The sequence below is a fragment of the Nelumbo lutea genome, chromosome 8 (assembly GCF_056320005.1).
Source record: "Nelumbo lutea isolate HS-2025 chromosome 8, American lotus-T2T, whole genome shotgun sequence".
In the NCBI taxonomy this organism is placed as follows: domain Eukaryota; kingdom Viridiplantae; phylum Streptophyta; class Magnoliopsida; order Proteales; family Nelumbonaceae; genus Nelumbo; species Nelumbo lutea.
The window spans coordinates 12,418,575-12,431,840 of record NC_142691.1 but is presented as its reverse complement, the minus strand read 5'-3'; the positions used below and the strand labels follow the sequence as shown (position 1 = coordinate 12,431,840).

At 36.6% G+C, this 13,266-nt stretch overlaps 1 protein-coding gene across 1 annotated transcript; it reads left to right on the top strand.

The window, feature by feature from the left end:
- The first annotated feature begins 74 nt into the window (after window positions 1-74).
- Window positions 75-12,751, top strand: CENP-C (centromere protein C). The gene is given in 12 exon segments (XM_088957841.1): window positions 75-374; window positions 1,131-1,336; window positions 1,429-1,517; window positions 1,616-1,718; window positions 1,814-2,016; window positions 2,126-2,547; window positions 2,549-2,860; window positions 2,979-3,078; window positions 4,374-4,456; window positions 10,360-10,585; window positions 10,678-10,785; window positions 12,403-12,751. Coding segments are annotated over 12 exon segments (2,133 nt in total). The 5' UTR covers window positions 75-221; the 3' UTR covers window positions 12,531-12,751.
- Window positions 12,752-13,266: the final 515 nt, after the last annotated feature.

Here is a 13,266-nt window from a genome sequence, read left to right as displayed (position 1 = left end):
TTAACGGTGATGAATTCTCTGGGCTCTTAATATGATAGCTCAACATATATACTGAGTTTCTAGCCCTTTTTACTGGTTATTATAAGATGTCTCCCGCTCTTTTCCAATTTTCGAAACGAGGGAACTCTCTCTCTCTCTCTCTCTCTCTCTCTCTCTCTCTCTCTCATTAGGGTTATTCTTTGGTATCTCTGCAACTAAAAGGTCTGAAATCGACATGTAAGATGGCATCTAAACTTCAAAGTGCAGATCCGGTCGATCCTCTGGTTGGGCTGTCGACTATTTCTTTGTTTCCTCGAACATTTAAAGATTCGATGAAGGCGGTAGAATCAGAACAGCAGGATATGGAGAATATCCATAACTATCTTAAATCCATGGTGCCTTCACTTCTCTTTACTTAGTTTCTGCTTCATTTTTTTTACGTCTCAATTCTAGCTTGATTTAGGTTATTGGAGACAAATTGAATATTTGAACTTGATTTCGATATGGATGGGGTGGTTTGAATGTCCTTGGTTTCTAGACTTGAGATGGTTCCGTTGTTATAGCTGAGGTTTCACTTCGAGCAAACGAAGGTGCACTGGGCGTGCGTCGGATTATTTTCTTAGTTCTTACTCATAAAAGGGAAAAGTATGCATCATTTACATAGAATTAGCTCGTCAATTGTTAAAGATTTAATGATTCTATTTTAGAGTTAAATTTTGCATAAGTTTTGCTAATAAGTTTCAAAAAGCTATGTCTGTGAAGAACCATATGATTGATTGCAAAAAAAAAAAAAAAAGAAAAGAAAAAAAAGAAAAAAAGAAAATCCGCTCTAGATATTTTCCTAGATACTAGTGATTTTCCTGTTGAAAATATAGGCTTTTGGACATGGATGGTTTGAGACGTAAATATCTAAGGTTGTGATGGAAAATGCTGGGAATCAGCTTTTTAGCAAGTTTATCAACCAAAATAAGAAAAATGGAGAGAAAAAGAACGTTCCAGTTGTCACAAGGATATTGGCCAGCATATAGGGAGTATTTTGGAAAAAAAGGACCTTCAGACACGAGAAGAAATAATACATTGTAGAAGAAAATAATGCATGGTAAACCATTTTGGCATTATTTTTGAATTTCATATTTGTTGTATATTGGCAGACATTAAAAAACCCAAAGAAACTCCTAGAGCAGGCGAAGACCATTTTAAGCAACAGCTCTGAACCTCTGGATTCTGAGCTTCCATGCCATATTTCATCTGAACATGAAGATGGAGCTGCTGCTGCAAAGGGCAAGGGTCGTCCTCAAGAGCGAAGACTGGCCTTGGGACGTAAAAGGGCTCGGTTTTCTTTGAAGCCTAATGCAAGGTAAAAAAAAATAGTGAATTGATTTATTCATTGCTTTATTTGCCTTGGGAAACAGTTTATATGGAATAGATATTAATTATGTTATATGACAGTCAACCTACTTTGGATCTGGATTCAAGTATAGACTTTGATCAGTTGGAAGACCCAGAGGAATACTTTTTGGCCCATGAAAAGATTGAAAGTAACATCATCTCATTTACTTTTAAAATTTCTTTTCCAAAACCCTTATTGGATCCTTTGTCAACGTCTATTTCTTATTCTTTTGTAATCATTTCTTAGATGCCAAAAAAGAAATACAGAAACAGAGGGGTGATGTCTTGATAGATCCAAATCAGCAAAATCTTTCTACAACTGTGCGTTGTCGTCGACCTGGAATTCTAGGGTATCATTTCTATTTCTTACTTACATTTTCTTTCATATGCATATTGGTGTCTTATGGAGTTCCAACTGTGGATACCTTCTTTTTGTTATTTTCAGGAAAACAGTTAATTATAAACATCGTTATTCATCAATTTCTGTTGACAATGAAGAGATTTCTGTATCCTCACAAAAGGAATTTGAAATGGACAACCCAAGCCAATCTGATAATAGTCCTCACGAAGAAAAGAAAAACCAGGATGGGACATCAGAGGAAAAAGAAAGAGTTGGAGATGAAGTGGTAGATGTTATTCCTGAAGAAGGTTCAACCATGATCCTGAAGCTTATATTTTTCCTATCACATACTTGTCTTTTGAGTTTTGTTTGTTTCTATTTTTTTCCTGGTATCATTCTATGTTTATATTTTGTCAGGTTCAGTAGCTTTGGCAGAGAACAAAGTCAATAATCTTTTGGACGAATTGCTATCTACCAATTGTAATGATCTAGATGCAGATGGTACTGTAAGTTTATTGTGTGAGCGTTTGCAGATTAAGTCAATTGATTTGGACAAATTATCCTTCCCTAGCTTGGACAGTGTTCGAAGTAATGATGTTAAGGCAGCAGATGAATGGTCGTTGAGGCCGAGAAAAGCATTATCAGATATACATAACATAATAAGAAGGACAAGCACAGAGACATCTACAGAACATAAGCAAATGTCAGGAAGCCCAGTTTGCCCGAAGGTTTCGACAACCCTGCAAAGGAGCCCATTGACCTCATTATTTTTATTGAAGAGGCGTATGCCAGATATGGATCCACCGAATGACCCATTCTCTTCAGATGGTATTGATGCATCACCTGCCTCTCATTCTTCTCCGGTTAGAGGCATCAACAGGCAAATTCTCTCACCTCATGTTGGAACCAGTAATCCAGAACCAGAAAATCCTACTCCTGCAGAGGATGATGGGAAGGGATCGAGCCATTCTGGCAAGTTGCAGTCCAATGCTTGAAGAGGATATATCTGCAGGCAATGAAATGGATTCAGGAAAACTTGCAGCAGAAGATTTGGGTTCTCCATTTGACAAGCCTATCCATGAAACCTCTAGTGGATGTGATACCGATATGAACATTGGGTCAAATGGATCTCATGGTTGCTTGAAGGATGTGGTAGTTGTCTTTAGACTTTAGAGATCTTAGATGTCTTAACTTGCTGGTTCTTTCCTTTCATTTTATTTATTGTCTTGGTATTTGTGATACTATATTGTAATGTTTTGATGCAATGCAGGCAAAAGATGCACAAAAGCAAACTGTGACCCCTGAGCAGCTCAAGCTTGGGATAGAAAGTTTAAGTGTGGACCAACAGCATTGTAATGGTAATCAGTTAGGTGTGTTTGAGTTCTGCTTTTACTGTTCTTTCTGGGTGTGTTATACATGTTTCATGAAGTTCTTTATATATAAAGTAAAATCACATGCATTATATATATACAACATTCATTAAGAAGTCCTAACTGCTGAAAGAGGAAGTGGGCCAAAATTCAAAGAGATTCATATAAAGACTACAAGGTACTACAAATAAACTCCTGATTCTTGCAATCCCCTTTCCATATGATTGCTTAGAGCCCCTTTTATTGCTAAGGAATCAGCCAAAATGTTTGCACTCCTAGGTAGGGGTGAATTCAAGCCGAGCCAAGCTGAATATCTGGCTATTTGAGCTTAGTATGCCAAAAAACTATATGGCTTGAGCTTGAGCTCCATTCAAGCTAGAGATTTGATCAACTCAAAAGCTTGTAAGTTTGGGCTTGGCTTGGCTTGAACTTGACTATGAGCCAAGTTTCCTATAAAAATAAAAAACTATACATATAAAAAATACTTTCTTTTTCTTTTACATATAAAAAATTAAGAATTATAAAATCTAGTTATTATTACATATAAAAAAATAAAAATATTGCAAGGCAAGGCAAGGCATCCCTTGCCTTGTACATTACCACTTGTCTATATCTCTACCAGCCCCTCTTATTTAGTGTTTCTTGAATCTTGACCATGCAACATTCTGCTGAAGCATGGCTTATCTTACTGCTGCTGCATAGAACTTTGATTTCAATTTTACAGTTTAAGTGGTATGCTCTAGTTTGAATGGTACTCTTGAATCACATTTCCTCTATCCATCCAGTTCTATTTTGTAATAACTATCCCTCCTTGTGGCCCAACTAAGGGAATATGCATAAAAACACTTAGGATGTCATTTTTCTTTTTAATGGATATTGAAGATAATCAGATAATCTATATGTTTTGTTTACTTTATAACCAGTATCTGCTTTTTGTTTTTTGATAAGAAGTCTATAACGATTTATAATTGGCATGCTTTCCTTATTTATTGTGAATTAGGTTTAGATCTCTTCATCTGGAACATAAATTGAGTAAAAGAGTTGTAGGCCTTAATGGTTTGTCTCCAACTAAACCGAACTTTTGGTTTTGTTCCAGTCAAAACACATGCTTGCTGGTGATAACTAGTGTAGAGGTTTTTTCTTTCTTTATTTTTTCATGTTTTGTCTGTGTATGGACATTTTTATGCCTTTTATTATTACTTCACTTTATCTATTTGTTTGCCAGTAAGTTATTCATAACTATTAAAGCAACCCATTGTTTGTAGTCATGCATCTCTTTTTATTGTCTTTAGCAGATCAACCAGGCTCTACTCTAGGTGACCCGTGCTTAGAGGAGCAAACATCACAAAGGATAGATATTCCTTCTGAACAAAATGAGGTTAGCCATCTTCTTTATAATATTTTTCCTTGTAATGTATTTAAGTTTGGTGGTTTTGCATGTATGGTTTTCAAATCATTTTTGCCGATTAAATCTGTTCATGCATTTAGACTAATCAATGCTACTATAGTAAATGCTAGTGCAATTATGACTTATAACATAGCTCTGATTGGGAAAATGGCTTATAAATACTTTTTTTTTTCTGTAATGCTAGTCATGATTTAGAATCATTAGATATCTTAAACTTGAAAGAATTTATGGAACAGAAGCAATGAACTATTGATTAGTCCTTTTTCCTAGGCAAAATGCCAAAAGTCTCTCTGGTTAGATAGAAAAGAATTCTAAATTTATAGATACTGATAATCATATATATGCTAATAAAAACTACAATTGTGCAATAAATCATATACTTTATTAGAAAAGAACAAGGCTGCAGTAGTAAAGCTTCCTAAGTTTGGTAGATAATGTCAGTAGTCAGTAGCCCTTGACGAGGAGGAAAAAGGTAGGTTCAACTTCTCATTCTGATGTTTTTGTCTTGCTTGAAATCCTTTTAGGGTCCGTTTGGTTCGCAGTTGGAATTGGAATTTGAATCAAAATCCATTGGAATTGGAATGGTCTATTCCTCCCGCCTGTTTGGTTCAGGCAGGAATCAGAATCAGCTGGAATGGACTTTCCCTCAAATTGAGGATTGCCATCCCACCAACAATGGGAATGGGATTCTGGTTCCACCCAACCAAACAATTGAAATCTGAATGGACCATCCTGGTTCCGATTCCAGACCCCTATTCCTATGAACCAAATGGACCCTTATATATATATATATATATATATTTGAAAAAAGTTGAGCGTTGTACTAAATAAAAGGAGAATCTCCCTGTCCCCACAACAAGGAGCCGGAAGGGGGTTGTACAAAAAACTATATAAGATTCTATACAAAAAGAGGTCCCCAATCCAAATAGTCTCTTTATGGAATTCCTTTATACACTGCACTGCTACCCAAGAATGCAATCTGCCACATATAGATTTAAGAACAAATTCGTTTGTTGAAATGTATCCGTTGAATCTACAGTCATTCCTTTCTCTCCAAATAGTCTGAACCACCATCAGCGGAATCACTCCCCAAACAACCTTTTCTTTTCTGCTAAGTCCAGCCAACTGCCAACATCATAATAGATCCTCCCAGTTTGAGGAGGCTCAGCTGTACCTCAAAATATTTAACATTCTGCCCTAGATTCTCCAAGCAAGCCTGCAGTATAAAAATAAGTTATCCACTGATCTGGGGCACTCATTACACATAGAGTACAGGGGATTATCCACTGCTATACCCCTCTTCAACCGGTTATCAACTGTCAAGCATTTGTTAAGCATTGTTATCCACATAAGAAATGCCACCTATAGTGGTGCCACTGATTGCCAGACTCTTGAAACAGGAAAAATATCTGTGTTTTTTTATGAGTAGGAAAAATATCTGCACCAAGAATTAAACTGTTGCAGAAAGATTTAACCATAAACTAATTATAAAAAAAGATTTAACCATAAACTTGGTTAATAGGATTTTCCTAGGGCAAGAAAAAACCAAGGAAGCACTTGTTGAGGGCATTACCATTAAGATTCTACATTTGCCTAAAGCTTTGCAACTTTTCAAGGACTTTTCCTCAGTTGATTTAATTAGAAGTTGGAGTACTATTAGCCGTGTCCTCTTCCTCTTCTCCTATAGTTCAACAGAGTTGGTCCCGATCACCACAGTTCAGGGTGAAATTGAATTTTGATGGGAACTCTTAAGGTAATCCTATTCCTGGTCCGTCGGGAGTTGGGGGTGTTTTCAAAGATGAGGAAGGAAGAGTGTTGGCCCTATTCTTGGGCCCGATTGGGGTGGGAGACTCTTTAAGGGCAGAAGTCAAGGCCTTGCTTGAAGGCCTGAGATTGACAAAACAACGGGGAATGCAACAAGTGGAAGGAGACTCCAAGCTGGTAATAGGGTGGATGCAAGCTAGAAACCTGGGAGTGATCACTTAGACAGCCACTAAGAGAAATTGTGTGCTTAGAAATGGAGCTTCAAGTGCAATTTAGATGGGTAAGAACTAAGGTCAGAAAATGGAATGGCTGACACTTTAGATAAGCAAGGAGTTAATAGGGAGGCTTTGTTTTGGGCTTGTTTGTAAGGCTAATATTGTTTCGGCTTCTCCAACCATCCTTTGGTGGTGATATTTATACTCTTTATTTAATTTCATCAATGAAAGTTACAGTTTCTTATCAAAAAAGATTTAACCATAAACTTGCCTGATCTGTTCCAGCTCCAAACTCTTATTTCCATCTTATCTCTAGCAGACCTGAAACAATAAATCTTCTGAAGCCATCCCACTAACAGGTCCACCTCCCAATCATTGAAACTCCTGAACATAGGGCTCAAATAACCATACCCTCCATGGAACCTAAAAACATCAACAATCCATGCCTCCAAGGTTCAAATCGACACACCTGATACAAAAAAAACAATTTTTTTTTTTAATTTTTAACTTCAGATGTATTTAACTGTTAAACATGAGAATTTCTAGAAAAGCCTTATAAAAGGCATTTTGGTGGGCATCCGATACGATATGATATGCCTGATACGGGGTGTAAGGTATCAAAATTTTGAACCGTGCATGCCTCCTTGACACCTTGTTCAAGGTCAACTAATACAGCTGAGGAAACAACTTTCATAAGTGGCTGATCATAGCACCAGGGATTAGTCTAAAATTTTACCCTGTTCCTATTACACACCTCATATATGTTTCCCTTTATGAATTTAATATAAGAATTCCGAGTCCTCCAAAGAGCACATCCATATGGAGCAGTAACTTTCCCTGGATCCCAAGTTCTATCCCCTCACCCATACTTCAAATTAATGATTTGCCTCCACAAGCTTTCCCTCTCATTATATCTTCAAAATCACTTCCCTAAGAGTGCAATATTGAAAGGTTTTAAACTTCTAAAACCCAGACCTTCCCTAGATTTAGGGTGGAAGACTTTATTCCAGCTAACTAAATGAGATTTAAACTCCTTCTATCCAACCTTGCCACAAGAAATCTCTCATTCTTTTCTCCAACAAAGATGCCAAGCGAAAGGCAATAGGAGACAAAGACATCATATTAGTAGGAAGTGAACTCAAGACACTTCGATGAGAATCAACTTGTCAGCTTTAGATAAGTATTTAGCTTTCCATCTTGCAATTTTTTTTGTCAATCCTTTCAACAATAGGGCCTCAAGTTGATTTAGAGATGCATCTCTCCCCAAGAGGGAGTCCAAGGTATCTTGTTCGCAGATTCCCTGCCTTGCAACCAAAAATCTTAGCTAACTGAGGCACATTACACCCTTCCCCAACAGAAAGCAATTCACTCTTTAGCAAATTTGTCCTCGATCCTGAAATCACTTAAAACCATTTTGAAATAAAACTGAAATTATAGTTGCGCTTGAGAGAAGCCTTGCCAAAAAAGGTATCAACTGGAAACTATAATTATAAAGCTACCCCTCTTTCATTATCCACAAGCCATTAATGAATCCCCCTCCCACTGCTCTATTCACCATTCTACTAAGAACCTCAGTGACACATATAAGGAGAGGGGGCAATGGATCCCCCTGTGTAAGTCCTATTAAACAGAAAACACTTCCTTGAGCTGCGCCATTAATCAGCACCGAGAATCCAATTGAAGAAATACATACTTTCACCCAATTCCCCCACTCGGAGCTAAAGTTGAGTCTTTTCAACATGTGATCAACCAGTTGGCATGGTTATAAGCTTTCTTTCTGATCAGGAAAAAAATGGCTATAAGCTTTCTCAAAATCAATCTTTAGCACCACTCCCCCCTTCACTTCTCACCTTAAGTCATTAAGCTTATTTGCCACTAAAACCTCATCCAAAATTTGCCTCCCATGAATAAAAGCCCCAATTGTCTTTGAAATGTTTGATGATTGATCCCATCACCTTTTTCATTCTCCTTGACAACACTTTAGCAATTATTTAGTAAACACTACCAACTAAACTAATAGGCTTGAAGTCCTTTAATTCTATTGCTCCTTTTCTTTACAGAATAAGAGTAATGATAGTGGATTCAAGACTCCTTTGCAATGATCCATTAAAATGAAACTCTCTAAACACCCTCATCAAATCACTCTTCAAAAAATGCCAGCATTTCTTGTAAAAAGTCATTGTGAAACCATCAGTCCCTGGTGCATTGTCCCTTTTCATTCCCCAAATAGCACTCAAAACTTATTCCTCAATGAAGCACACTTCTAGCTTCTCAGAATTCTCATCTGATCCTGGATCCCCATCTTTCTGAGTAAAGATTAGCATAAGATTCAGTAATTACCTGTTCTTCCTTGATCTTCAACTTCCTCCCCACCCACCTCCTGTTTAAGCCACAAACGTCTCAATCTGTGTTCATTTTTTATTCTTGATAAGTTATTCTGTCATAGTCCAACTTTGTTTTAGCTCTTCTATGCCTGCCGTTTGCTAAACTGGAACCTTGTTCCTTTGCCTGTCTACCTTGGCTATTATATTAAGCAATTTTTCCTTAATAGCCTTGATACCCCAGTAAACATATTTCCTCTTCTTCAATATATCTTTCAAACCTGCCAACTGTCTCCCCAAAACATAACTGGCCGAATCTTCCACCTGACAACCCTCCCATCATTGTTGGAGCAAATCCAGAAAACCTTCCACCTTGAGTCAGCAATGTTCAAGCCTGAATGGAGAAGATTTCGCCAATTTCCATAGTCAAGCCAGTTGAAGAAAGGTTCCTCTTCCCACTCAGAGACGCAACAAATCTGTCAAGCCAGTTGAAGATAGGCTCCTCTTGATTATCCAACAAAGGTAAATCCACCATCCTCCAAATGGCTCATGAAATATGAGAAACTCCTCATTCCCCTGCTATGCCGAATGCCCCCTTTCTTCTCAAAAACCCTGTTAGATAACGCGACCTATCCTTCCCAAGTACATGATACCTCTTTGAGGTGTGAGGCAGTAATTGTTACTGCCTAATACAGACCTGGTCCTACTAAGCATATTTTCAAGGAATGGATTCACAATGGCATAAGTCTAAAGAAACTAGAAAGGAGGAAACTGCTGTATCTGGAGACTAGAGCAAGGAGAGGCAAGTTGATAATATGTTCAAGATAAATAAGAGAAGTTGTTTGACAGATGTGCCTAAGTTAGCTAATTGGGGTGAAAACCTGATAAACATATCTTCTGGTTAGAAGAGTGAGGAGGAGAAAAATCTGGTCAAAGAGAGGAAGATGATGTATCTGAAATTTGGACAGCAAGAAGAATCAAACTATGAAGTCTTCAAGATAGATAAGAGGATCACTCAAAATGCTGAAGGTCGTTTCTCATGAAAATGCATGTATATCTGCATCCTCATAGCCATTCCTGAAGCATCTTGTAATATGAGGTCATCCTTAAATTCAGCCTGCTATTGGACGAATTGCTGCCATAACCTTGAAGTTTAAAGAATAAGATTACTGCCTGTCTTAAATAAAATGAAATGAAATGAAACGTCCTTATCTCATACTTCCTGGATGAAACTCCGAGCTTTTACCTTTAACAAGCCTGAAAAAAATACTTCTTTAGCTGATTTCTTAAAGGATTAAATCTGATTTAGGAGGTTTTCCCTTTTTCTCTTCATTCTTTTGGAATTTTCAATTTTGCCTGCTCTAGTATAAAAATAACTTTCATTCCTTAATGTGCTAATATTCTGTTTTATGATTTTTATAGCTCTATGTACATCTTAGTGTTAGGAATTGCTTGCTCTTATACTGTTTATCAAAAACAAATGATTGCCCTTATATTTTTAATGAAATTATTTTGTGTTGCTGATAAAAAATTGCTTGCTCTTATACATGCTTGTTTTGACTGATTCTTATAGAAAGAAACATATGTGGTTCTCATTGAACAGACAAATCAGAATCTTTCTACCATGACACCAAATCAACTGAGCAAACCAAAATTGCCTCCAGGCAATAGAAGGAAAAGAAAGGGACAGATAGATCAGGAAACTTCTATGATATCATCAAATCAACAAAGCAAAGCACAAGCACCTCCAGGCAATACCAGAAAAAGGAAAGCACTCTCTCATAGGAACAGCCTTGCAGGTATTTATTCATGCATCAATTTACACAATGCATCATTTAAAACTATTGATGATTCTACTACAATAATGTGGACGTATATGGTGCATGTCCAGGGGCTGGGTCTTCATGGGAATCTGGGGTAAGGCGAAGCCACAGGATCAAGTTTAGACCTTTGGAGTATTGGAATGGTGAGAGGTTTTTATATGGGCGCATACATGGCAGTAAGTGTATTCTATACATTAAGATTTGCCTATTATCTACAGTTTTTTTTCTTCTTTTATTGCTAAGGATTATGATGAGTAGTTTATCTTGTTTTTTTGGTGTTCCCTTTATTCTAATTTTTTCCCTCCCCAGACCAGACCCCACATTGGCGGGAGCCTTGTGCACTGGGCTGCCTAAATTTTGTTTATATGGGGCCTCTTTAGCTCATGGACAAAAGTCCAGAAAATTCTCATTGCATGACATTACTTGCAATGGCTTTGGTTCGGTGCACTAGGTAGGTGACAAAGTGCCTTTGGTTCGGTGTCCTGCCTAAATGCCATGGCTTACATGAAAAAGTGTTTGTCTAAGCGACCAAGCAAGGCAACAAAAATCTCACAAGCCAGGCATTGGTATATTATTATTATTTTGTGTTTTAATATATATTTTTATCTATATATATTATTTATGCTTTGTTCAAGTTTTTTATCATTAAACATAAAAAAGATCTGACGGTTTCAAGAAGAGAAAAAGAATGAAAGAATATGAGGATAAAGACACTTTTTTGTCTTAAAAGATTTTTATTTGAATATAATTACGGCCTTAATAATTTTTGATAGGGAATTGCTCTATTAAATGCTTACTATGTTATAGTGAAGGTTCAAAGTATCAATACATCTGTGTATTGGCAGAGGTGTATTGGTACTTAAAAATATGTGCTTTTATATATATATATATTTGTTATTTTTTCAAAAGTTGGTTTTTATATACACTTTTACATGTATTTTTATTAAAAAAAGGGTTCTTGAAAACACCTGTAAACAGGTGTTTTGGAACCCAAAAGATATGATACGCCGTATATGGGGTGCAACGTATCGATACTTTGAACATTGGTTATAGTGTTGTCTGAAATATAAAAACTGATTGATTTAAGTGCTATTATTTTTTTGGATACCATGGTGTGCTGTGTTGGAAGAAAATTAGTGTTACTAGTAAAGAGCATTGCTATTTTTTATTAGGGTAAAATACAGATTACTACCCTGTACTTTGGGGGTACTGGTAATTACCCCCTGAACTTTCATTTGCGACAATGACCCCCTGAGCTTTCAGATTCTGACAAAAAAATCCCTCTTCGTTAAGCTGAGTGATGGAAGGAGTTAAATTACTAAAATACCCACTCAAGAAACTTCTATAAAATGGAAATTGCAATAAACCAGTAACAAATGGAAAGCGAAAAAACTTTAAAAATCCTTAGAAAAAAAAAGGTAGTTTGGGGATTTGAAAAGTTTGAACAGTCATATGAGAATCTTTTTCAAAGTTGATTGATGGAATATTACCGGAGGGGGTATTTGTCGGGATCTGAAAGTTAAGGGGGGTAGGGTAATTGCCACTACCGAAAGTAAGGGGTTGTAATCTGTAATTTTCCTTCTTTTAATTTATATGCATGCTGATTGGCATCAAATTTAGGGAACTACCAATTTAGTTTATTTTTTGGGTAAAATTTAATTGCCTAGGTGCTTAGGCAAGTAGATGACCAGATGCTGCACTCTGACCCAGAATTGCTTAGATTCCTTGACAACAATGCCCTGTTAATGCGATGATGAAAAAGGAATAGCAATTGGTTCTGTATATTTTTGCAGGCTTAGCGACCGTAATTGGATTGAAGTATGCATCTCCGGCAAAGGGTGACGGAAAGCCTACATTTAAAGTGAAGTCTTATGTTTCCGACGAATACAAAGAGCTCGTAGAACTGGCAGCTCTGCATTGAGAAATTCTTTGTTTGAACATGTATGTATGAATCACCTTTTCGTGATCATCTCTCGTACTGGTGCTTTTCACCAACGATTAGTAAATGTATGCGCTTATTCTTATGTATCTACTAGAAGTATGCATCCACGGGCTGGTGTTACAAGATGCCCATGTTCTACGGAAAGTGATTATACTCGGTTTCTTAATAAGTTAATAAAAAAGGAATTTGACTTGGGTAAATAGCAAAACTTTATTTTTTAAATTAAAAAATATATAAAATTCCAAGGGGTTTAGAAAGCAATACGAGAGAAAAAAGCTGATGTGGACAATGCATTTTAAGAATATAGAATAAATATTGTTGAATCTTCCAATTCCAATATATATATATATATATAATATTCCAAGTACCAAGTTATGCTTATTTGTTGGGTACGTTGAGCATCTCTCTCAGGAAAGTTCAAGGTAATGACATTTGGCTGTCATATCAAACTTTAAAGGAACCAGCACATAAGCACCAGTGGAATTGCCCAGTTTTTCTGCTATTCCTCCTGTATTGTATATACATGGCCTATACAGTTTTTCATTAGTTCTGTCCATTAATCCCCAATTTCTCATTAATCTTGCCCAGGTTGCCTTACCCATTAATCTTGATTGGTTTCCTCTTTTTTGTTTGTTAGTGTTAATTTCAATCTTTAACTCATTAATCTCCATTAATTTGCACTTTCATATCTTTACAATAAATCACAAAAAGAATA